Source organism: Calypte anna, chromosome 7 (genome assembly GCF_003957555.1).
Source record: "Calypte anna isolate BGI_N300 chromosome 7, bCalAnn1_v1.p, whole genome shotgun sequence".
NCBI lineage: Eukaryota > Metazoa > Chordata > Aves > Apodiformes > Trochilidae > Calypte > Calypte anna.
Window position 1 is genome coordinate 18,879,183 of NC_044253.1, and position 24,742 is coordinate 18,903,924.

The 24,742-nt window shown below is 34.0% G+C and overlaps 1 protein-coding gene across 13 annotated transcripts in view; it reads left to right on the forward strand.

Annotated features, from left to right (window-relative positions):
• The window catches only part of LOC103533323 (sodium channel protein type 2 subunit alpha), a 75,507-nt gene that overhangs the window by 47,007 nt on the left and 3,758 nt on the right, over positions 1–24,742 (forward strand). For 11 of the 13 annotated variants that reach the window (XM_030453825.1, XM_030453826.1, XM_030453828.1 and 8 more), the window contains 11 exons: positions 116–472; positions 2,018–2,497; positions 11,675–11,795; positions 12,153–12,307; positions 13,252–13,425; positions 15,499–15,621; positions 19,454–19,735; positions 20,235–20,288; positions 21,396–21,533; positions 22,598–22,702; positions 23,665–23,935. In XM_030453825.1, the coding sequence (XP_030309685.1) occupies positions 116–472; positions 2,018–2,497; positions 11,675–11,795; positions 12,153–12,307; positions 13,252–13,425; positions 15,499–15,621; positions 19,454–19,735; positions 20,235–20,288; positions 21,396–21,533; positions 22,598–22,702; positions 23,665–23,935 (2,260 nt within the window). The remainder of the gene's footprint in view (positions 1–115; positions 473–2,017; positions 2,498–11,674; positions 11,796–12,152; positions 12,308–13,251; positions 13,426–15,498; positions 15,622–19,453; positions 19,736–20,234; positions 20,289–21,395; positions 21,534–22,597; positions 22,703–23,664; positions 23,936–24,742) is intronic. The other 2 variants (XM_030453837.1, XM_030453836.1) reach the window with 1 other exon arrangement.

Consider the following 24,742-nt stretch of genomic DNA (forward strand, 5'->3'; position numbering starts at 1 on the left):
TCTAAAGGTTACATTAGCCATGATTTAGACACAGGGTAACTGCGATATGAAATACATAGCAGTAATTTCATTGCAATTAGTAACACAAATAACTATACTTTTCTCTGTTTTGCAGCTTCGAGTTTTCAAACTGGCAAAATCTTGGCCAACACTAAATATGCTGATTAAGATTATTGGCAACTCAGTGGGGGCTTTGGGCAATCTGACCCTGGTTCTGGCCATCATTGTGTTCATTTTTGCTGTGGTTGGGATGCAGCTGTTTGGGAAAAGCTACAAGGAATGTGTCTGCAAGATCTCCAGTGACTGTGAACTTCCACGCTGGCACATGCATGACTTTTTCCACTCTTTCCTGATTGTATTCCGAGTGCTGTGTGGAGAATGGATAGAAACGATGTGGGACTGCATGGAGGTTGCAGGCCAAACCATGTGCCTTACAGTCTTCATGATGGTCATGGTGATTGGAAACCTGGTGGTATGTAATCAGGGGGGAATTTAAAAAATTATTAGAACACATTTCCTATTTTTAATGATACAGAAATCAGAGATGAGGACTGGAGAAGCACTTTAGGGGAGATCAGGTAATTAATTTGCCCTTTCTGTAACCCAGGTTAACAGGTTGTTTGTCTACCTTTTCTTTTAAATCTTTAATAAATTTATAACCTCTTTATTAAGACTAGTGTTAAATTAATTTTAGAGTTAAAAATACCTTTTGTAACCTATTAAGCTGGTCTCAATTGTGTTGGAAGGCAGTAACTGTTCATGACAACTTTTATACCCCTTAAAGGCTTGCTGTTTCCCCTTTTTTCTTTTCTTTCTGAAACAAAATAAGTCTTCAAATCTTTTTTTTTTTTTAAGCTTTTTAAACCACAGTTAATGATTTCTAGACTACTTTTCCCTTTTGCTTCTGGGCCCTGAATTCTTCACAGACATCATTTCGGAATAATGTGGAATAATTATGTGGCTTGTTAGGCTTCCATGTCTGACACGCCACATTCCTTATGATACATCTCCAGTTGATAAGCAGAATTTCTGTACCCCCTGATGCAGCCTATATGCCCTTTTCTGCAGTGCTTCTACCTTGCAAGTTTTCACACCTTCTGTGCATGTACTTTTCATTTTCCATAAGCAGCTTTCCCACAGTGGTACTGCAGAATTAAATGTCATACTGATTTTGAATCACTTCACCAATTTACCATGGATATGCCTAATTGTAGCTTTTGTTGAGTGACAGCATCCATTCTCTTTTTGCTATCATCCACAAATTTTATAAATATGTATAGCCACAGACTTAGCTACCAAGTTTAAACTGGGCTAAAATATTTCTAAAATATTCTGCAGGTTCAAACTGGAAGACTTGAAAAATGTAATTTAAGTATTATTTTTAATCAGTTTTGCCCATAGTCTGTCATAATTACATGTAGTCCAGTTCACTCCTGTGTGTTTGCAAAATGCTATGCAAGGAAATATGAAATAGTTTTCTGAAATGGATGTGTATGACATCTGTGGACGGTATCTCAGGTAGCTTTCCTACCTCAAATAAAAATAGATTGATATATTCTTGGCAAATATAAGTTTATTATAATCTGAATTAGAGACACTGAAACTAGCCTGTTGAACTGTAGAAGACCAAAGTCTGCTTGCATTCCCCTTACCTGTGACAACAACAGTGGATTTAGCTTGCATAAATTTCCACATCATATTGTATCCTGCCTCCTTATGTCATTCTCCATTTTGAGAAGCAGACCTGCACTACTTCCAGTTGGGGAGGAGAGAGTCAAGGAACAGCTCAGATATTTCACCTACATTAGTCAAGTTAAACAAGCTAAAAATGTTTTTGGCAAGCTATAATAAAATATGGGGGAGAGGGATTATGGGTTGGAAAGAACATCAGGAAGGTGGGTTGAAATGAAGTCCTAGCTCTGAAATAAAAATTATGTCATATTGAATAACCCATAATGTAATTATTTTTTACTTAAAAATACGAGATCCATTATATTTTCTCCTTGCTGTCTTTTAGGTACTCAACCTCTTTTTGGCCTTGTTGCTGAGCTCGTTCAGTTCAGACAACCTTGCTGCTACAGATGATGATAATGAAATGAACAATCTACAGATTGCTGTGGCAAGGATTCAGAAAGGCATAGATTACATGAAGAGAAAAATGCATGAATTCATCCAAAAAGCTTTTGTTAGAAAGCAGAAAGTTTTAGATGAAATCAAACCTCTTGAAGACCTTAACAACAAGAAAGACAGCTGTATTTCCAACCACACAATAGTAGATATAGGTAAAAACCTTGCCTATCTTAAAGAAGGTAATGGAACTACCAGTGGTATAGGCAGCAGCGTGGAAAAATATGTTGTTGATGAAAGTGATTACATGTCATTCATAAACAACCCAAGCCTCACTGTGACAGTTCCAATTGCTGTTGGGGAATCAGATTTTGAAAACTTAAATACAGAGGAGTTCAGCAGTGAGTCAGACTTGGAAGAAAGCAAAGAGGTAAGATTAATTCTAGATTTAAAATACTCTGATGCTTTTCTTTTTTCCCTAAGGTTACTGGTGTCATATTCTACTGGTGTCTATTTAATTCCAATATATAATAATATGTACATATTATATATAATAATAATGTACACAAGCTTATAATGGTATTTAAGGTCATAGAATCATAGAATCATCATAGAATCATAGAATCCTAGGGGTTAGAAGGGACCTCGAAAGATCATCTAGTCCAACCCCCCCTGCCAGAGCAGGGCCACCTAGAGTACATCATGCAGGAAAACTAGCATAACATTGTGGGTGTTGACTGAGATGGCATTTCCATTGCATTTACAGTAACAATCAAGATACATAGGGCAATGTTTTAGAAAATTAATAGCTTTTTCTGTTTTATTTAATTAAATCAAAATGAACCAATTTAATAGTTCTGCATACCAAAAGTAATACAAAATGTGTGGGCATTGTGCAAGTTTCTCCATGATTATTTCATCAGTGCAGATTTTTTACTCTCCTGTTTACTTTCTGGAGTACCTCCTGTCAAATTAACAGTTCACTGTGATGCTTTACACCTATTTGGTACGGCAACAGCATCATCACTACATTTGAATACTGGACCATCATCACTATGCAATTTTTATATAAACCATACATCTGATATCAGAAGAAGCACTGAAGAAGTGAAGTAATGGTCTTATAGTTTAAAAGTTATTAACCTTTATATATCAGTATCAGATAATTTCTTATGGCTACCCATTGTCATTTTAAAGCTTTAAGATATTTGAATGTTACCTACTATGACTGTAATAAAATGTACATCTTTCTGGCACGAGGTGGTGCCAAATGGACAAATCTGAGCTAGCACTTAGTGAATGCCAAAGATTTAATGACTACCTAAACTCAATGCTCTGTCCTGCACAGCTCTGTATGGTGGGGGCTTACCACTTCAAATGGAGTAAGTCCATGCTATGCTTAGTACCACTGCCAGTTCATTCAGCATTACTGCATGCTGCAATGTAGAAAAAACAAGCATAAAGTTTTTTCTAAGTCATTTCCTTATGCTTGAGTCTCAGGGTATAAATATGGATAAGATTCTAGTAATTCTTATCTCAAGATGCTTTTTTGTAGAGTCTGCATCACATATTTAGTAATTTTCTTTTTTCTTATGAGAAACATTGTTCTGTTGAAAAAGGTTTCTTTTTTTGCACCTTTTTTATTAGTAGTATTTGTCTTGCACTTCTAAACCCTGATTTGGATGTAGAAAAAAAGCAAAATTTGTAGGTAAATTAACCTTTAATTTTTCTGTGTAGTCAAGAGGCTGATTACTTGGAAGTTCTTGGTCTGAATGTAGTATTTTGGTTGATTCTATCCTATATCTGTGAATAGGATAAAAAAAAGTATTTTCCAGGCACCTTTAGACCACACAAGGCATTGTTCTGTCCTTCCATCCTTCTGCTGTTCCATTGTTCTATCATCCCATTGTTAACTGTTTCAAAACTTCCTCTTGCTCAAGGAGCAGCAAATTCCACTGCTAATCTGATCGAATTCCTTCTTTCAGTGAGTCATTCATAATGATTTCATATGACACATTTTATTTTTCTCTTTTTCTATAGTTTCTTGCTATAGGCCTGGTCTTTCTGGGTTTGTTATTTTCCTGCTGATCATGTTCAAGTCCATCCATCACTTTCAGCTGTTCCCTGCTTAGCAGCTAGTGATAGCCAGACGGTGTACTGACAGTTTTAAATAAATTGCCTCTATCTCAAGTACAGTACTAGAAAACAATACTTTGGAATTCTTTATGACGAAATATTTATAGTTACCTTGGTGGAGTAAGAAATACTCATCTGTCATTCTGTATTTTTCTGCAAACTTAGTGGTTTTATCAGATTTAAGGGTGCTGTTAACCTAAATCTAGAATTTTTTCCTAAAGTATTCTAAATGCCTCGATTTGAAAGTGTGTAAAAGATACTGTTACTTTATTCTGTCGATGTGTTGTAACTGCCAATGATGCTTCAAATGATACTACTGTATGAACAACACCAAAAGAAAATCTCACATAGACACAGTTTGAGACATTAACTGTATAGTGCCAGTATGATCAGATGAATTAAAATTACTTCCAAGAAGGAAGTTATTTAAATATATTTATTAGTGATTCACTAGACTAGTTAGCTGATGAAGTCTCTCTTTAAGAATGTAATCACAGGACAGTTCTGTACTAGTGGAGAATTCTCTGTTCCTTCTGCTGACGCTCGAATTGTGCAGAAAATAATTTGTGATTCCCTGAACAGCAGCAGCAAGAAGGAACATGACTTTTGATAGTGCCTAATGATTCAGGCATGTCTTGAGAACAAAATGTTTCCCTACTACAAAATCTGTTTATAATTTTAGCAGTCAGTAGTCACTGGCTAGAATGCAGAAACTGCCTTGAAACAGGGAACGACCCTTTAATTTCCTGGATAAATTCCCTGATCACCAACATTCTCCCTTTTGTTTCTTTTTGTAGTCCATTCAGTCTTTAACTCATTGCTGCACAAGTGCATTGTGTCAGTAGAAGAGATGGAGGGTGTACATTACTCAGACCTATAGGATGGTGGCGAGCAGGGCTGAGTATGACCGTAATGACAGTGGTGCATCTATTTCTTAATTGTGTAACAGGGTGGTATGACTGCTGACTGCTTTCATTAGCCAAAACTTTACTTTTCCTAATTGATGGACCCTAAATGGATTATTCTACAAGGTGATGAAAATATTAGTGTGAATTCCCATAGGTTAAATCCTAAAGTGGATTATCCCACACCTGAGACATAATTTTCAGTCATTAAGCTTCCAGTCAGTGGACCTGAGCTGCATTACTGCTATCAGAGAAGCTATTAAAATATTTTTTCTTTTTAGGTCCTTAAGTACTACGGGAATGGCTTATATAGAAAATTTTGTAGTGCATGTATAGCCATGTAATGATTAAATTTTTATGCTAAGTTTAATTTCTGGGCTAGTAATTACACAGAAATATAACAAGCTACAAAATACTTCAAAAAGCCATGAAAGACATGAGATATCCTAATACTATTGCACTCACTTTAATAATGTATATTTTATTTAAGTAGTATTCAGAGAAGAAAAAAAACAAAACAAAACAAAGAAAAAAAAACCCCACAGAGGTACTGTGTCCTGAACTTCATTTCCTACCATTCTTACTTCTCACAGGAGTAGAACCAAGCTGGATCAGTCAAGCGGGCAGCTCTGGTGCCTTTTAGCGAGGCAGAGCATCGTGTCACCAATTTTGCACAGGTTACCCAAGCAAGTTGTACATCTATATGTATATACTATATAATCACTTTTTAATGAATAATGATTGGCCTGCATGCTCGTCAGCTATGATCCTGTCCTATCCATTGCAATACAGTACAAACATGCGCAGCTGCTCTCTGCTGAGTCACAGGATTCAGACCACAGCATGGACAGCCGAGATCAGCAACCCAGTATTTCTGTGGTTCAGATGCTATTCCATGCTATTTTAATACTATTTTGCAGTGCATGCTATGTACCTTTCCCAATACTGATGGTGACATTTTCAGGAGTCTATTTTTGAAGGGTTCTCTTTCCTTTTGACAAAAATCAGAATATGTAATATATGAGCTATGATTGTCATCAGAAGCTTATATATATGTCCATCTGTAGATTGGGTTAATAATTAAAGGCTGCTAATTGTTTTAGAAAACTTTTATCTTTACTTATAATGGAGGTACCCATGTTTTTATTTTTCACTATTCTTTTCTTAGAAATGCTTTTCTTCAGTATTTGTATAAGCTTTTAGTTATTTGGGGGATTAATATGCAGTACTTGAAGCACCATTAAGCATGACGTTCATTTAATTTTTCCACAGTCAAAGCATGTGACCATCATTTAGTTAAAAAAATTTCATACAGAATTGGTATTTTGCTGGTCAAACATTCAGAGATCAGTTCTGCTCTTACTTACACCCACACTTAGCAAGTGTACAGGTGCAAAGAGAAAACTGATAGCAAAATCTGGCCTACATCTTACTCTTTAATTTATGCTCACAAATCAGCTACCTCCTCAAACACCTATGATTGTCAGCCCTGAGAAATTTAAATATATTTTCATCTTATCAGTAATAAAGGTCAGTAGTAAAGCAGCTACAGATTTTGTTCAAAAATGTCCTCAGCTTCAGTATAGCTTACCTCTCGCCTATTAAGATAATATTTACAGTGCCATAGTTGAATGATACTGCTTTCAAACTGGTAAATCATCAGAGTTATAATATACTAATTGCATAGCTTTTTGTCTTATAGGCTTATAAGCTTTTGTTTTATATTTTAAAGGAATAACTTATCTGATACACGGACACAGACACACACACTCTTAAATTTTGATTTAAAAATATTCAGTAATCAAAATCTTTCAATACTCTGAATAATTTAGTCTTTGGATTGTTTGTGAATTGGTTACATCATACTGGCATATTGTGATTCATAGTGGATGATATTAAGCTGTTCAATATTAGAGTTAATTGGAATTTGCCTAATGAAGCTTTACAAACAGCAGTCCCTTGCTCTGTTTCAGAATTATCCTTTCACTATTGTTTTGTGAATTAAAGAGTTTTTTTAAAGTAGATTACAGTGGGAGTGCTTTTGCAAATATTTCTGCTGCTACTTAGGATGCTTTTGCTCTCATCCAACATTCTTGCAAATTTTGTCATTTATGAATTGCTCATAAATAAGTAGATGAAAGGAAAAATGAATAGCAGTAAAGTAAAGAGTGGACAATAATTTAGGGATCTTTGGGGTTATTTTGTAGTGTTGGCAAACAATAATCATCACAGAATTGTTTTGCTTTGATTTTAACAGTTCTGTTTTTTTTAACTGGTAGAGTTGTTATGCCTGACTGTATAAGCACTAGACAGAGTGAAATCTAGATTCCACTTAATTATACCAGTGGGACTACAATGATACTTATTATTTGGTTGATGTTTTAGGTGATATAGCTGTTCTGAATAAGACTAGATGAGTTTAGATTTAATAGCTGCTTTTATATCACAAAAAATATATCATTTTCATATTTACAACAACATAATGCTGAGTAAATAAAAGTAATATAATTTCATTTATTTAATGCTTTCACAGGTAGGAGGAAACAACATTAAAATCATAATGGGGGTTTTCCTTGGCACCATCTTCCTGCTTTTGTCTGTTTTGCTCTTTGCTCCTTCAGTCCTTTAAACTGTGATTTTAACAGCTATTAGTGGCATCCTGGCCAATCATAAATTTTCAGGCTTTGTTAAAAATGTTGAGCTAAGAGCTGTTTAGCTACTCTTAGATAATCATCTTGGAGCTAAAAAAATAAATAAATGTTAGAAGCTCAAAGTGGCCTGGCTGTAAGTGAAGCAGAATTTTATGAATCTGTGAGATGTCATCAAGGCTCAGAAAGTAACTGTATCAAAAACTTCCTGACCTAATCTTGGCTGCTGCTTTTTGCAATGCTGCTGTAATAGGCAAGCTGCTTTCCACTTGCCGTCTCTTTCTTGAAAGCTGAACTAAAAGCTGTATCTCATACTGTACTGTAGTGCTGACTAAAGCATGACTGCAATGCTCTTGGTAGATGTGACATAAAGGATATATCTCTATGTAATCAATATATTGCTGCTTTAGAACCATGTAAGTATTTTTCCCCTTATTGTCTTCTGTGAAAAGGAGATGGAGTCCACATTCTGGGGTTTTAAAAGCAGTTTTCTCCAAAAACAATTTCCTTAGCATACTATTCAGAAGAAATCTGGCACCATAAGTCTAAGTGTGTCTAATACTTGACCCTCATATATCTCTTCAGATCTAGATGACTGAATACTTTTAAAACCTAGAACCATAGTATTAAAAAAGCTTAAAAAAATACAATTATATTAAATATGATATTCTAATTTCGTGATTATCTCATTTCTACAGGTTGACTTTTACTTCTGTTTATATGTTAAGTATATAGCATTGCCTAAATCCAATTTTTGTAATGCTGGTGAGCCAAGAAGAATTTGAGTAACTTAATTATGCTAAGAAACGTATGCAATTACTGGGACATATGCTACATACCTAACATATCAGGGTCTGTAAATAGGAGTAGTCTGACTATCGAGTAGGATTCCATATGTGTTAACACTGACAAGTCATAGTAAATGGTTAAAAAGTCTTCCTATGTATTAAAGCGTATGGACATAACATAATCAGCAATAACATGGTCCATTTACAGATGATTTTGCATTGAATACATAGAAATCACTACAACATCTCTGGGTCAGTTGCTTTATACCAGAGCAAAGTTTCCTGTGTAAATGTTATTGTTACTGGGAAGTTTTCCTAGTGCATTGAACTTAATTTACTTGGCAAGTTTTTAACATGATGTGTTGTAACACCTTCCAAGCTGTTTGCACTATCTTCTAAATTTTATAATTATTGTATAGAATGCCATGCAATATATTCAATGTTAAAAATAACAAACAAACAAAGTAGTAATTATGCCTGCTGAAATTTTTGTTCTTCCCCAAATGATACTGAATTATTACAGACTGAATTTATTGAATGATTTGTATAATATGCTTCTTCATAAACTGATCAGTTTGGAGATAGATTCTATTATAATAGAACAGCATGCTAAGGAAATATTCTGTTAAGTCAACATCCAAAGAATGAATGATTTCTCAGTGGGATAAGGCATTTCATTGTGTTTCAGGTATCAGCTGCTGTTGATTCAATTTAGAATCTTTCTCTTTAGCTTAATTCCTGTGATTATTATTACAGATATTTTAAAAAGCATACCAGAATTTAAGTGAGAAGAGACTTATAAGATACAACTCACTATACATACCCACATAAACAAAAATGTCTTTCTGATGCTCCTGATAACTGACTGTTTTACCATATAATTTTCTACCTTTTCTATCTGATATTTCTGGTCTTTTCTTATAGTGGATATCTTTAATCTTCTATCATGAGTTAACTGTTAATCTTACACAATTTCAGTTGTAGGAATTCATTAAGCCTTAAGATTAACATGTACTGATCAAACTAACTGCATAATATCTGTTACTGAAGTCTTCATTTTCCTGTAAAAGAATGGACAGTAGGTCTTTCAAACTTATGGTTTAATTAGTTCATGATTTTTTTTTTGCTGTGCTACTATTACAGCATTTTGATATAAATGCTGTCCAGATTGGAATGATGCAAGCAACATTTTAAGAAAACTCTACACCATACAAACAGTCACTTCTCATTTTAAAAATTATACATTTAATTGATAAACATTCATTTTTAACATGAGAAATTTATTTGGAATGTGCCTTGTGTCTATGGGATTTCTGACCTTTCCTCAAACTGATGATTGACTTCCACCAATGTTTAAATGCTGTGGTCCTTACTTAAGGACTACAGTATTTATCGCATACTTTCCAGGTTCTCCATTTTAGAGGCAATATTCCACAATGACCAAACTGCCATGCTTTATCTATAATTTGGTTATGTTGCAATGGGAAATTAGTAAGTGTAATCTGCACAACAGTGTGCAACCATGATTTTGTACACTTGACCTAACGTTACAGATGGTGAAGCTAATGCACAAAGGTGAGACATGAATGTGTATCCTGAGATTTTCAAAGAAACATAAAGGAATTTGGTGTGCAGATATCACTAAAATTATGTGTATGAGATACCCTAATATCAATGCTTCCATTTGTTTCATCCTCTAGAATAAGGACTATAGTGTACCATTGTATACAAAAAAGAAAGTTAAGCCTATGTCAAAATCGGAACATATATTGTCAGTGTGATTTGATAAAATCCAAGTGAAGGAGAAAGGAATTAATCTTTTTGTTTGAAGAAAATACTTAATATAGTTTGCAATGTAAAATTCCATTAAAGTCATGTGGTACTTTGTGTATTCACATACTAATATTGTTTACATTGCCTTTACAAAAGAAATACCATATAAAAAATGGACCTTTCAAACATATTTTAAAGGAATAATGCCTCTAACTTAAGTTTTAAGTTTCTCCAAAATACATCTTTCATGTTACCATGGACTATCTCTTTGTATAATAAAAATTCCCTATAGACTGTATTCTACATCTGTTTACATCATTCCCTTTATAAATTTAGCTAATTATCAGTGCAGCCATTTTACTGATGTTATACTCCAGATAGTGATAACATTAGAGGAGTCATAGAATGCTGTGATAAAACTACTTTTACTTATTATAGTACTCATATTTGTTGCAAATGTAATGTGATGGTGTGAAATAATAAATTTTTGAGGTCTGGATTATATTACCAGTATGACTCCTTGGCATAATATTGTTTTATGACAATATTGTTTTAAAAGCATTTGTTCTTACACCAATCCACAAAAACCAAACATTTTTTGTTTGCTAATATTAATTGAACATGTATGTGTACTGTACCAAAGTAATAAGTAGTTTCAAATGCACAATTAATTCAGAAAATGCATTGGCAAGTGAGAATGCAAAATATCAGCTACTGCTCTTAAAGTAATATGCTGCTGTTTTGGAAATAAAGACAATTAAACTACCCTATACAACTCATAACATGTGTTTTCATGTCAATGATAAATAAAAGTTTGAAGAGAAACTTTTTATATTTTACATACTTGATAGAATAACATTTACTTGAGACATGAAAATACATTTGTACAGCTTGCTGTTGGTTTGGTCATGACTTTGGAAAATTATATTAATAACTGAAGTATATATATACATCTGTTTGTATATACATCTGAAGTGTAATCTAAACTGCAGCCACATAATTGGAATAATTGAATGGTACAAAGTGTGGGAGGAACCCATTCCTAATTTACTGAAATTTCATTTCAGAATTCTTATGTGTGGCTCAGAATAATAATTAGAATAATAATAATCAGAATAATAATTAGACTCAGAAGTCTAATAATTTCAGCAGTTCCTTGAATGAAAATACCAATACGTTTTCAAGGGGGTTTCTAATCTTGTGACCTCACCTGTAGTAGAGCAATTTGGCATTATAGATTGCAGATAAGAAATTATTTTAATATCAGAGCATGGAGCACATGGTGTGCATTTCAAACATGAACTTCTACTCAACATAAAAAATATTAAAAAATAATTATGTGGGGTTTTATTCACAGAAATTAAATGCATCCAGTTCATCAGAAGGCAGCACAGTTGATATTGGACTACCTCCAGAAGGCGAACAGCCAGAAGCAGAACCTGAAGAATCTTTGGAGCCTGAGGCTTGTTTTACAGAAGGTAGGTGAAGGAAAATATATGCAAGGAAGTTTGTCCCAACTGTGCTGATTTGGGTTGGGTTCTATTTTTACATAAAATCAAAAAGAAGCGTTGTGATTTCAGTTGTATTTTCTCTTTGTAACTCATTCAGGGGTACTGCCATACACATCTCATGCTCCATCTCTCTCCTTGGAACATATTATAAGAGCTACAGAGCTTTATTTTAAAATATTCATATGAAAATCCTCAAACAGGAGATACTTACTTATGAGCATCTATTGCAATATTACGGGAAAAAGCCAAATGACTTCTGTTTATTGTGATTCCCAATAAATGCTTATCTTATTCTGACATCTCAACATTTATTATTGCACTTAGGCTGTGTGCGGAGATTCAAATGCTGTCAAGTTAGTGTAGAAGATGGGAAAGGGAAAATCTGGTGGAATCTTAGGAAAACGTGCTATAAGATTGTTGAACACAACTGGTTTGAGACCTTCATTGTCTTCATGATTCTTCTGAGCAGCGGCGCTCTGGTAAATCCAATGTGGAACTACTGTGTGTATTTTAAAAAGCAAGCATTTAGGTTTAGAGTTAATTATATAGCTGGTAATATAAGAATTTAATATGCAGTTCATAAATGTTCTAATGCCAACCTATATCAAGTATTTGGCATGTATTGTTGTATACATAAGAGGTTGCTCATAGGCTATGAAACATATAGTTTGGCAAATTCAAAAATTTAGTTTTAATGGAAATAAGAAATTAGTTAGATTATACCAGTATCCGCATGTCCTCACATGGGTGATAATAGTTTTTGGTGTAATATGCATTCAAAATAAACCATAGATGAGCTAGGAGCTTATCAACAGCAGCTTGAATTGTCAAACAGACGCAAGGTGCCGGTGTGATTCTGTCAGCAGGTTGATGTTAAATCAGGTGCACTGAGTAACTCCTGAAGTTATCAGTTCCTCATAGCAGAAATAAAATATAGCATACTTCCTACACTTGGATCAGTGCACAGTGATTCACTGTCAATGTGGACATTTTCATTTGAAAATAATTAATGATCTCTCTTCAGGATTGCTTTGTAGGTTACTGTATATAGTTTGGTTTCAATCATTAGTTCCTCAAAAATTCTGTATCATGGAGTTCATTATTAAATCCTTCATATGATTTTGATAAAAATTTGTAACTACCACAAAAGAAATCTTTATACCAATAAGACATTGCTATTGGCCATTGCTATTGATGGAAATTAATATAGGTTTTGTGGATCACTGTTCATCTCAGCTGTAAGGTGAATATTTTGTTTAGACTGAGCTTTATAAAAAGACTACAATATGAAGTGAAAGTATAAGTTGTGCTTGAGAGAATGATGTATGCCTTATATCACTCATATCCTTCAAAATGTAATTCTTTCTTGGCTACTATATACCACACTGCAACACATTAATATCTCCCAAAAAATTTTTCACAGGCATTTGAAGATATATACATAGAGCAACGGAAAACTATTAAGACCATGCTTGAATATGCTGACAAAGTTTTTACGTATATCTTCATTCTGGAAATGTTGCTAAAATGGGTGGCTTACGGCTTTCAAACCTACTTCACTAATGCGTGGTGCTGGCTGGACTTCCTGATTGTTGATGTAGGTATTCTTTTTCATTCTTTTTCTATATGACAGGCTCTAAAAATAATACTGGGTTTTAGGGCGTGCTTTCTATTCTATTCAATTGACACTCATTTTTTTAACTATAGCTATGGTATGTTTTTCTCATTCTGATCAGTATTTGTATATACTTAATACTCTAGAGATGCTCTGTTGATATTTTCTAGTTTTATGAAGTTGTAATGCTTTATTCAAATAATGAGTTTTACTATTTTGTTCTTATTGTTGTGCGGGAAGGATGCTGTTAATCCTCTTCAGGTTTTACTGTATATGGAATTTAAAGGTTTCTAACATTCTAATCAGTAACTGCAAGTGTCCTGTCACTTATTCTGTATAATATGAAATGAAAATACTGACAAGAACTCTCAGTTCCATTGTGCTATTCAGTACTCTTGCACTTTTCACTGCATCACATGAGCAGCCTTAAAGAGGCAAATGGAAATCTATTGATAAAGCTCCCTTAGAATGGGTTCTGAGGTGACTTTGGCTGTACCACCAAGGTGCAAATACATGTTTTCTGGAGACCTTGTGAGAAGTGCATTATAATTGCAAGTCTACACACTCCATAATGTATGCAAAGTACTGGGTAGCATAAATAGAAGTCTGCAGATCTTTAATTGTAGAGCACGCATACATTTCTCTTCCATATCCACTTGGCTTACTACAACTATCTGTGCTAATAGGGCATCTCTCAGTTCCACAATTATAAGTCCTGTGGAATGCCAGGTAAGAATGTGTCTTGGGTCTCTTGTTGACTCTTTCCAAAAAGCAGCATTATTTTCAGGGAATCACTGTGCATCTCCCTAAAATAGGGATGAGATGATAGACCATGAATTCTTCACAATATGGAGCTTGGAAAACTTTTAAGTCCATAGAAGTACTGCAGGTCCTTTGATAAAATATGACTATATGTACACTTAGTATTCTGTGATTGAATACGTATGTTTATTGATTCAATCATCAGATATGTAAATTACCAGTAGAGCTTTACAGAAACCTTGTGGGTAATACTTGAAACTGTCATCATGTATTTATTGTGTTATCAGTCAGTATTTGATTCTTATTCAATAATCTGTGGTCTAGTGACTTCTGAGGATTTTATAACTAACTTTATTAGTTTTTCATGGGAAGTTTACTCTGGAACGATTTTTTTCATGGGAAAAATCTCTGAAGTATTTTTTTTTTATTTTAGTCAGAGGATTGAGATATACTAAAAAGATTAACTTGTAAATGAAAGAATTGAGAGGGAACAGGAAGGATGGAAAGAAAAGGCATTAAACAGAGGGAAATAGAAGCTGTTTGGGTTTTTTTTCTTTTCTTTACTGGAGCCACTCCTTCCCCATGGTTTACTATAAATGCCTTTCCAAGGATTACTTATGATAGATAATTGTATCATTTATTTTACAGCTATTCTAGTTTATTTACCCATCTGCCTGCAGAACGGACCAGCCTTATGCAAGCCAGAACTGATGAAGTGGTTAAAGGAGTCACAGGGAATATAATGAAGTGTGGATATGCCTGACAATGAAGCTTCTACTGTTGTCTAACAGTTCGTTATCAGTCTTGATTAGTCTGGTTAAACAGCTCTGGTAGCTTTGCCTGTTGAATAAGATTTTCTGGTCACTATAAAGTTACGTTTGACCAAAGCCTAGGTTCAGATAAGCTTTTATATTTTCATCAAGTTCTGAAGATATTGTGGGAAGTCCTGACCTAAATTGATCATTCCATTTCACCCAGACTTTTAGGAGTTTTCTTATTGCATGTGACTTCATTTTCTTTAAATACCACCATATTTTGATTGGTTTATATGAATTTAGAAGGTATTTTTATACCATTCTATCAACATGATTTCATTAACAGGTACCTAGAATATACGTTTTTATTCTACTTTGTCTGACTTGAAAGATCTTTCTGCATTACAGAGGGATTCCTGGAGAAAGAGGTCCAGCCTTGAATCTTCTTGAGAAGTTCAGGGCACACATCATTTCCACCATATGTATCAAAAAGCTATTCAAGATGAATGAGCAATATTGCCTTTCTGTTTTTGTGTAGGTCTCTTTGGTTAGCTTAACAGCTAATGCCTTGGGCTACTCAGAACTTGGTGCGATTAAATCCCTTAGGACACTAAGAGCTTTGAGACCTCTAAGAGCCTTGTCGCGATTTGAAGGGATGAGGGTAAGACAAAATGAAAGAATCTGAAATAATGCATGCATACACAGAAACAATGCATGCAGAATAATCAATGACAAATCCATGCAGAAATGCTACACTATTACCCTATATATTTTACGTTTGTCACTAACATATAAGCAAAGGGCTTCATCTGCTTATATGTATTCATGTGTTACATGTTACACTTATGTAGGCTCCTTGGCCTTTCACCCTGTTTTGTATTTTCCTGGAGGGCTCAAGGATTTGTCAGCTGCATGGATCTATGCAGTGCTGATACAAAAATTAATTTATCCCATACAAATAAATTCTGCTATTGTCAGAACAGTTTTTAAAAAGCAATACTTCCTCATAAAAGTGAGTGCATGTATACACACACATATATGCCCTTACATTTCATGCAAGTATATTCTGTAAAATTAATTGAGAATTTGTTATGAGTTTTGTAAAGAAACCTAGATTAATAAGCAAATGGGCAGTGTTAAAATACCTTCTCTCTTTCAGATGAGAACTTTTGCATTATATTTAAGACAGTTTCCTAGTATACCGAATATGGGGATGGCTTTATGATTTCTGACCTATATTGGCTGTTTACTGCTTTCCATATTGATTTTTAAATGTTGATTGTCATCTATGGAGTGCTCTAGCTGCCGGAAAACATATCAGAAGACTTTTGCTGACAGAGTTGTGTGCATTTATTACAGTCCCCAGCTGTTTGTTATCAGAGTATCAGTTACCACTGCTGAGATCCTGAGCTCTCCAGCTGGGATCTCCTCTGTCTATTGCATTGCAAAGTCAGACTCATGAGTTTAGATCACTTCTTTAGTGCATTAAAATGCGCAAGGACCTTACGTATTCTTCCAGGACATGAAAGCTCTAGAAATGTTTCTTTTAGGGGCAACAATTAGGGATGGCATCCACAAGATGATGTCTGACTTACACCTTCAGGGTCCATCTGTCTTGGACATATTGCCATAGCAATATGGCAGGTGCAACTGAGCTGAAACCCTAACTGCTGTAATTAAGAGCTTGTATGAGCTCCCTCCTGTAATTACTGATCTTTGGCACCCCAGGTTATAAACTGATTACCAAACTTATAAGTCAGCTACAACTGATGTGCTTCTGAAGAAAATGTGATGCTCTGTGTGTGTGGAAAGCAGAAGACTTCAACCAAAAAGGAAATGGGGTTTGATGAAGGGTTACAAATTCAAATAGAAAATACTGCTTCCAAATTCTGGAAAAAACAGTCATGGAGTCATGGGTAATTTTGAATCCCATGACTTCCATAGAGGTCTAAACTTTACCTACAGATTTGATCTTGATGTGCTTACTGTGTCTCTTCATAAAATACCCAAGTAAGGAAGACATTTATGATTTTAGTGAAAAAAATATATTTAAAAGTAGTACAGGAAGTTAGATAATTTCAGACTGGAAATGTGACCTTTATTAGTCAGGCAATTAACTATTGACATTTTTCTGTGTATGTATTGAATTCTGCCTTATTTAAAGTAATTAATTACAGTCTTAAAGTCTTTAAAGATACAGTAGCTTAAGTTGATGAAGAAATTGGTATCAGAAGATTTTAAGGCATGATACATGGAAATTTAAGATGTTCATAATATAGTAATTTCATTGGTTTGTAACATCTATAAACTGAAAATATGAAAATAATATATATGGGTATATATATATGTATATATGAATATAGCCATGAAGTATGGTTATAACTATCCCTTTATATCACAGTAATTATTCCTACTAAATTATTATATATAAGAATTCTACTTAGATTTTAAAGTAGATAAATTGAGACAAGTTTAAATAAAAATAATGTGAAAAGAATAATTAGTATCTTATCTATTTAGAAATATTCCCAAACTGGAAAAAATTGTGTCATGATTTATTATATCAGTCAAACTTCACACTAAAATCAGTGAATTCATAGATTTCCAATTTAAATTTGTCCATTTTATGGACAAACTATTCATTTGTTTAGGTCAAACTAATCCCCATGTCCTTCCATAGTCATTTCACTGATAAGGCTGAGAGCACAGCTTTGTCAGTACAAGATAGCACTGTTGAAATAGTCAGAAGAGATTTATTAATTACTTAGGGAATCCTCTCTGCCTAGCTGATGAGTAATAAAATGCTATATTATTTTCATTTATTGGTTTATAATAGGCATTGGTAACAAAATTTTTAGTATGAGTAAGAAACTATTCTTTTTATTTTGTTTCCCCATTAGAAATAACTCTTATTACAATATGTGTCTTGAAATATGTGGCAAAAAAAAGCATTGAAGTTTTATCCACCAGTTTGGTGGTTTTTATCCACCATTTTCTGCTCTTATAGTTATAGACTAATTTACATTGAAAGGACCCTTTATTGGTCCAGCTACTAAATTTAGCATAAGTCTAAGGATCCTAAGTGTATAGGATCATTCTGTCTAATGTACCACCCAAAGAGCTATTGTTTTGGCAGGGATGGAGCCTTGAAAGTAAGACAAGTAGTACTCCTTTCCTTTGGCCAATGTCTATGGTATGGTATGCATGGTGATGGGTCATCACCTACTCAAGCATTCAAAGAATTTATTGTCTGTTCTATAAAATAGCTACAAATGTAGCTATACACACACATATATTACACATGTATTACAAATATATTACAAATGTAGGGTAATATACATAGATGAGTAATTTTACAGTTGATTCTATGGGACCTATTAATTGTAGATATAAATGTAATGCTAAAATATTTTAGAGGCGTAAGCACAAATTTGTATTTCAACTAGAAAAAAAATGTATAGTGTGCTAGAGGATCTGTTATAGTACCTACATCATATAAAATAAATGAATTATTAAAAAAAAATATGTAATACCTAACATCCTGCACTTTTAAAACAAAATCTTCATTAGGTAATTAGAATCTGATTCAATACTAATTGGCAGTGATGCTCCAGTCATTAAATTTTATGTTGTTAGACTTATAAACAGATTCAAAATAGGGGTTAACTAATTTAGTGGGTCTCAATTTCATCATTAAATCACTTGTTCTCATTCATAGTGGACCTACTTTCTCCTCAATTTTACTTTCTTTACTACTATATTTTAATTGTGTCATGTTTTTAATCATTGTTCATCATCATGCATGAGCACATTTCAATATTTTTATTTGCTGAAGCCCAATTTTCCCCCAAATTGATTTGGGATTTAAATCAAGTCTTTTCCTTTTTTAGAACCTTCTTTGACAATTGCCTGACCAGCACCAGCTTTCCTGTGTTCAGATACTCAGCTGTTATCCCAATTTGAACATGTCTGCTCTTCTGATTTGATATATAACCATCCCAATGAACATGCATGCATATCCCTATTTTTATTTCAAAGAGATCTTAAAATTATTTTCAGCTACTCAGTACTACTGATTTTTACTACATATCCAGTAAACATGTAATAAAAAAAGTTTTTTCTATTTGATAAATCAGTAGTTAGAAATATTGTGGATATGATTTTGCAGACATTCATTAAGTAAGTATTCTAAAAAGAATTAATAAATGCTGATTTTTGTTTAGTTTTTTTTACCTGATTGTTGTTCTTTTTCCCATTCTTCAAAGCTAACATTTCCTACTGTTTTCAGTAGCAGTTTTTCCTTCTAACTTTGTTGACCCTTTATCTTTCTTCCATACTGCTTTTCTTCCTAGTTACTCTCAACAATTTAAAAAGTGTAACACAAATAATAGAATTAAAATAGTTACTTAGACTTAAGGAAGGCTAATGAAGCATTGTAAGATAATGTGCCTGTGTACTTACACAGTCTCTCTTTGGTTTCTTTTTTACTCTAGGTGGTTGTGAATGCCCTCTTAGGGGCAATTCCATCCATTATGAATGTGCTTCTTGTTTGCCTTATATTTTGGCTGATCTTCAGTATCATGGGAGTAAATCTATTTGCTGGAAAATTTTACTACTGTGTTAACACTACAACTGATGAGAGATTTGATATCAGCCAAATCAACAACTACAGTCAATGTGAGGAGCTCATAAAAAACAATGAAACTGCCCGATGGAAGAATGTGAAAGTTAACTTTGATAACGTAGGCCTTGGTTATCTTTCTCTACTTCAAGTGGTAAGTCATGACTTCTTGATTTGTGTTTCCCTTTCTATATCTGTGTTGCTTACTTGTAACAGAAAAAAGCAATTTTTTCATTGTTTCTTGAAATATTGTCTCTCACATCTTGGTTTGGCATTATGAAGTGTGAGATAAATCCATGATTCTAAAGAAATGAAGTGTAGAGGCTGTGCATGGGTCAAACCTAACTCACCTTAGCTGCATTGAAGTAGGTGTACAGGACACCTATTTTGCTCATACACAGAATAAAACTTTTATACCAGATATTACTAATAATTGAGAAAAGTTCTTAATATATGCTGTCACCTCTATAGTCAGATATTTGAATTTGTATCCAACTCTTGTATATGAATAAAACATACAATAGATTAGTATTGCATTGTGCAGGTGTTTATGATGAGCTCTAAGGACATGCAGGCTTCAGCTCTTAAGCAGTGTTTCTAAAAAGCCACTTCCCAGAAAATTCATGAGCTAAACACCACTGTTCTGTTTATAGGCTACATTTAAAGGATGGATGGATATCATGTATGCAGCTGTGGATTCTCGTAATGTAAGTATAGTCTCTTGACTCCATTTTTTTTTGGCTGAATAAGCTCCAGGATATGAGAATGTAATTTTAATGTCTTTCAACCAGTAAAAATTACAGAACGATGATTTATTATGGTTAATAAAGTTAACTATATGTTAACTAATGTAGTTAAAGGAAGTGGAAACCATAGAAAAAATAGAATAGATAAAGAAAGCAGAGGAGCAATCCTGAAGTGTGGTCAACTATAAATGGTCAAAAGACTACCATGTTTTCTATAGTGCAGTTGGACCAAAATTCTTCAGTTCCACAGCAGACATAACTATTGCCAGGCAGTGACTTTTCCTCTTCTCATGATGTGCACATTTGGAAATGGGCACAAATACACAGCTTAGAGAGAATTTTTTTGTAAGGGTGATCTTTTTTTAAAGTTCAGACTTTCACTGTGCTCTGCAAACCACCTAGCTCCTTTCTTCAGGACATCATACACATTCTTGACTTTTCTCCTGTATATTTTCTTAAAGTTTTACCTTCTCTTTGCTCCTATGGTCCAAGCTCCCTTCTAGTTCTAAGTAGACAACAGAATAAACTAACCTGGAAAAACTCCAGCTTTTTTTGTAAGCTACACTCACAGCAGGAGGCCTGTTGTACTACAGTAAATGTGCATAGCTGAACCAAGAAAATATGCTTACTCTAAATATAGTTTGGATATCTGTCTTCCATAGCCCATCATAGTTGCTTCAGTGTCTATAGTAATGAAAGCTCCACAAGCCCACTTTGGGAGCCTCCTGTCAGATATACAACAGAAATGATGGCAACTTTACAAGATGGTGTTTCTGGTTGTCTTGAGACTCAGACAGATGTTACAATACTATTCAACCAGTTGTGGACATGTTTGTTTATTCTGTTCTCATACAGGCTAGTTACATTTTTAAAAATTAAACATCAAGTATGACAGCAAAGTTCTTTTTTAAGAATGTAACTTCCTAGATTGATGATCAGTGGGATGGATATTTGGAACTTGACTCTAAGAAGAGAAGATCACGATGACAGAGCCCTAAATTCTGTCCAGCAAATATTTGATTCTGTCCTCACAGTTAAACTAACACTTAGTTTCTATGCCTTTTTCAGGTTTTGGATCAGCCTAAGTATGAAGATAACCTATATATGTATCTATACTTTGTCATCTTTATCATCTTTGGATCATTCTTTACCTTGAACCTTTTCATTGGTGTCATCATAGACAATTTCAACCAGCAGAAAAAAAAGATAAGTACTTCATCATTAGCCTGGAAAGAAAGCTAAAAAAATTGGATTTTTTTGGTCCAGTACCTTTATTCATAAAACATTTTTTTTGTTTTTATGATACGGTAATATATGCTCTGTAAATTAAATACTTTAAATTATTAACGCTTACAATTTGAATTGATGAGGGTTTGATGGGCAAATGACACCACATGTCTATCCATGGTCAGTGAAATACAAAATGTCATCTTTGTAAGTAGATTTGAGGCCAGAGTCTATAGTAGACATATAAAAAGACTACCCAATGAAACAGCTAAATGTAGCTATAAAATCTCTAGCTATGCTACCTTCATGTCTCAGAGCTCAGCAGTGTAGATTTCTGAATTCATATTGTATTTGTACTCACTTGAGTCTTCGTATTTTTCCAAGACTGCCTCAAAAGGTATCAGTGTTTCAGCTGCAGAAATTAACTGTAGTATCTGGCTACACAAGGTGTTACTGGAGTTGTAGAAGTGCTGCTGGATCATGTGCTGAAATAGGTTGAGATGGAAGAAAATTGGCTTTATGTAGTAGCTCTAGGATCTCATGCTTCAAGTCCTGTCCCATTGGAGGGAGAAGAGGTTGTGAAACATGACCACTCGGATACCTTCTAATTATCCTTTGGTATCATAGTGTCAGTTCTGAAATTTTGCCAAATTTACTCTAGAGGGAAAAAAGGGAATGTAATATTTTATTAGATTGTATCTCTGTAATAACTGATGGAATGTAGTAAAACAAAGAAGAAGCTTCTCTCCTTCCTAAAGACCCTCTCCTCTTTTTCTTCCCTCTTCTGAATGGAGGTCCACCACAGACAATGCAAGTTAAAAAAAAAAACAAAACCGTCTTAAACATTTAGAGTGGGATATATAAAATAATTTTTCTGTTGCTAAAGTACTCATAATCATAATAAAAGAGGATTTTTATGTCTGCCCAAACTTTTCCCAGAGATGAGCATATGAACAAAAGTAATTATTTCTATTCAGTATCTTTGCTTATAAGTAATCAATAGAGAAATCTGATTGTAACCAGGTTTTGTCTCTTTGGTTTACTTTGGAGGTCAAGACATTTTTATGACAGAAGAACAGAAGAAATACTACAATGCAATGAAAAAATTGGGTTCGAAGAAACCACAAAAGCCTATACCTCGACCAGCTGTAAGAATTATCTTTTCTGTTATTTTAAAATTTATTTTAAAATGGGATTGTTTCAATTAGGCCTCAGGCTGATTAACTCATGAGATGAAAAAACACAAGTGCTATAAGAAAAGCCTTATTCATCTGAAATCCAGGGTTTTTTTTTTTCTCTTTTGTAGTCTGCGCATGGAGGACTCATCCCTTTCTTCCCCCTTTCCCTCCCTCATTTTCTCTCTGCTGACAGCAATAACATTCTGTGGCATTTTTTCAAAACACTGATTTGACTAGAACAATTAAATGTGGCAGTGTGTTTGTCAAAATACATGAAGGCCTTAGGGCATAGGCTTTTTCAAACATCAAGGAAGACTCTGAAATTTCTGTAAGGGGGAAAATTGCTGTATCACTGTCTGAAAAAAGAATAATTTTGCCTTTCACATTTCTGTTGCACAATCCATAAAATGAGCAGGGCTCCCCTAGCACTGCAGAGCAGGGTTTGTCTGGGGCAGAGGGTGATTCCAGCTCCTCCAGAAGTTATTTTTGCAGCTTTAAGAGCACTAAATACTCAGAACTAGACTGAATATACTGGACTCAGAAACCTTGTAAGTTTGCTTGCAAATGAAATGCTATTAACTCTCACTCTGCTTAAATCCCCCCAATAGTTTTTTGCAGTTATTTTTATTCAGTTAATTGTGTGTCTCAAAAGCTTACAGTGAACTAGTAAAGGGTGGCAAAGTTTCCTTTGCAACTTTAAGAACAATGCAGCATGCACATTTTTCAATTCTTGCTTTAATGCTTACAGACATAATAGTTGCATTTCTATTTAATTTGTGCTTACATGTATGAACTGGAAAATTTATACAAATGGAGAACTTAATGGAAGAATTAAATCCCCTTCATACTAGATTTAAGTAATTTTCAGTAGTTTCAAAAAAAGTGATTTTAGCAATGCATATCATAATGTGTCTTATTTTTCTTCCCTCCAGAACAAATTCCAAGGCATGGTCTTTGATTTTGTTACAAAACAAGCATTCGATATCAGTATTATGATACTTATCTGCCTTAACATGGTCACAATGATGGTAGAAACAGATGATCAGAGTGAAGACATGGAAAACATTTTATACTGGATTAACCTAGTGTTTATTGTACTTTTCACTGGAGAATGTGTCCTGAAATTGATTTCACTTCGACATTACTACTTTACTATAGGCTGGAATATTTTTGATTTTGTGGTTGTGATTCTCTCCATAGTAGGTAAGAACAATTCTTTTTCATGGAAGGCTAATTCTGTGGAAACTAAAGCGGTTTTAGCATGTAAAGTTTGCTTATGTTTTGGTTAACATTGTCACTACCATCGGACTACAATTCTTTCTTCTGATTTCAATTATCAATAGAATAAGAACAGTATGGTAACATTATTTTTTTTAGCAATGGCTTTCATAAAATCTCACTTTTCTTAGCTAAAATTACACCTTTATACTGAATTCAGTAGAAATTCCTCAGCATAGAAATAAACCCATACAGGAAAGGCAATTTTAATATAAACTAACAGTAGCAGTTTCAGAAACAAAGTCATGCAATCCAGAATCCCAGGGCAAAATCCATGTGGGACTGTTGTTAGACTATCATGCAAACACCCAAGACAGGGCAAAACCCTCAGCTTTACAGTTCCATACCTGAATTAGAGTGAGCAAATGGAGAAGCAGAGCCAAAACATGTAGTAAGAACTTGAGTAAAAATTCTGTAAATTTAAATTCTCATAACTTTTAGTATGCAGATTGTTTTTGCCATTGTGTATGGAAACAAGATGTAGTTATGTTTCTGCTTTGAGTTACATAAAATAATGCTCAATGCCTTTACTCTTCATTGAGTTCTAAGAAGCGTTTTTATTATTAGTTTATGTTTGGAATTGCTGTGTCATTTATACTAAACTTGAGATCATGTTATTTCACATGTGATTATGAAGTTGCAGTTCCCTTCAAACACATCTATTTCCTTTGAATACCATAACTTGATTACATGGCATTTTAATACTATGATCAATATGATCTTTCTTCAGAT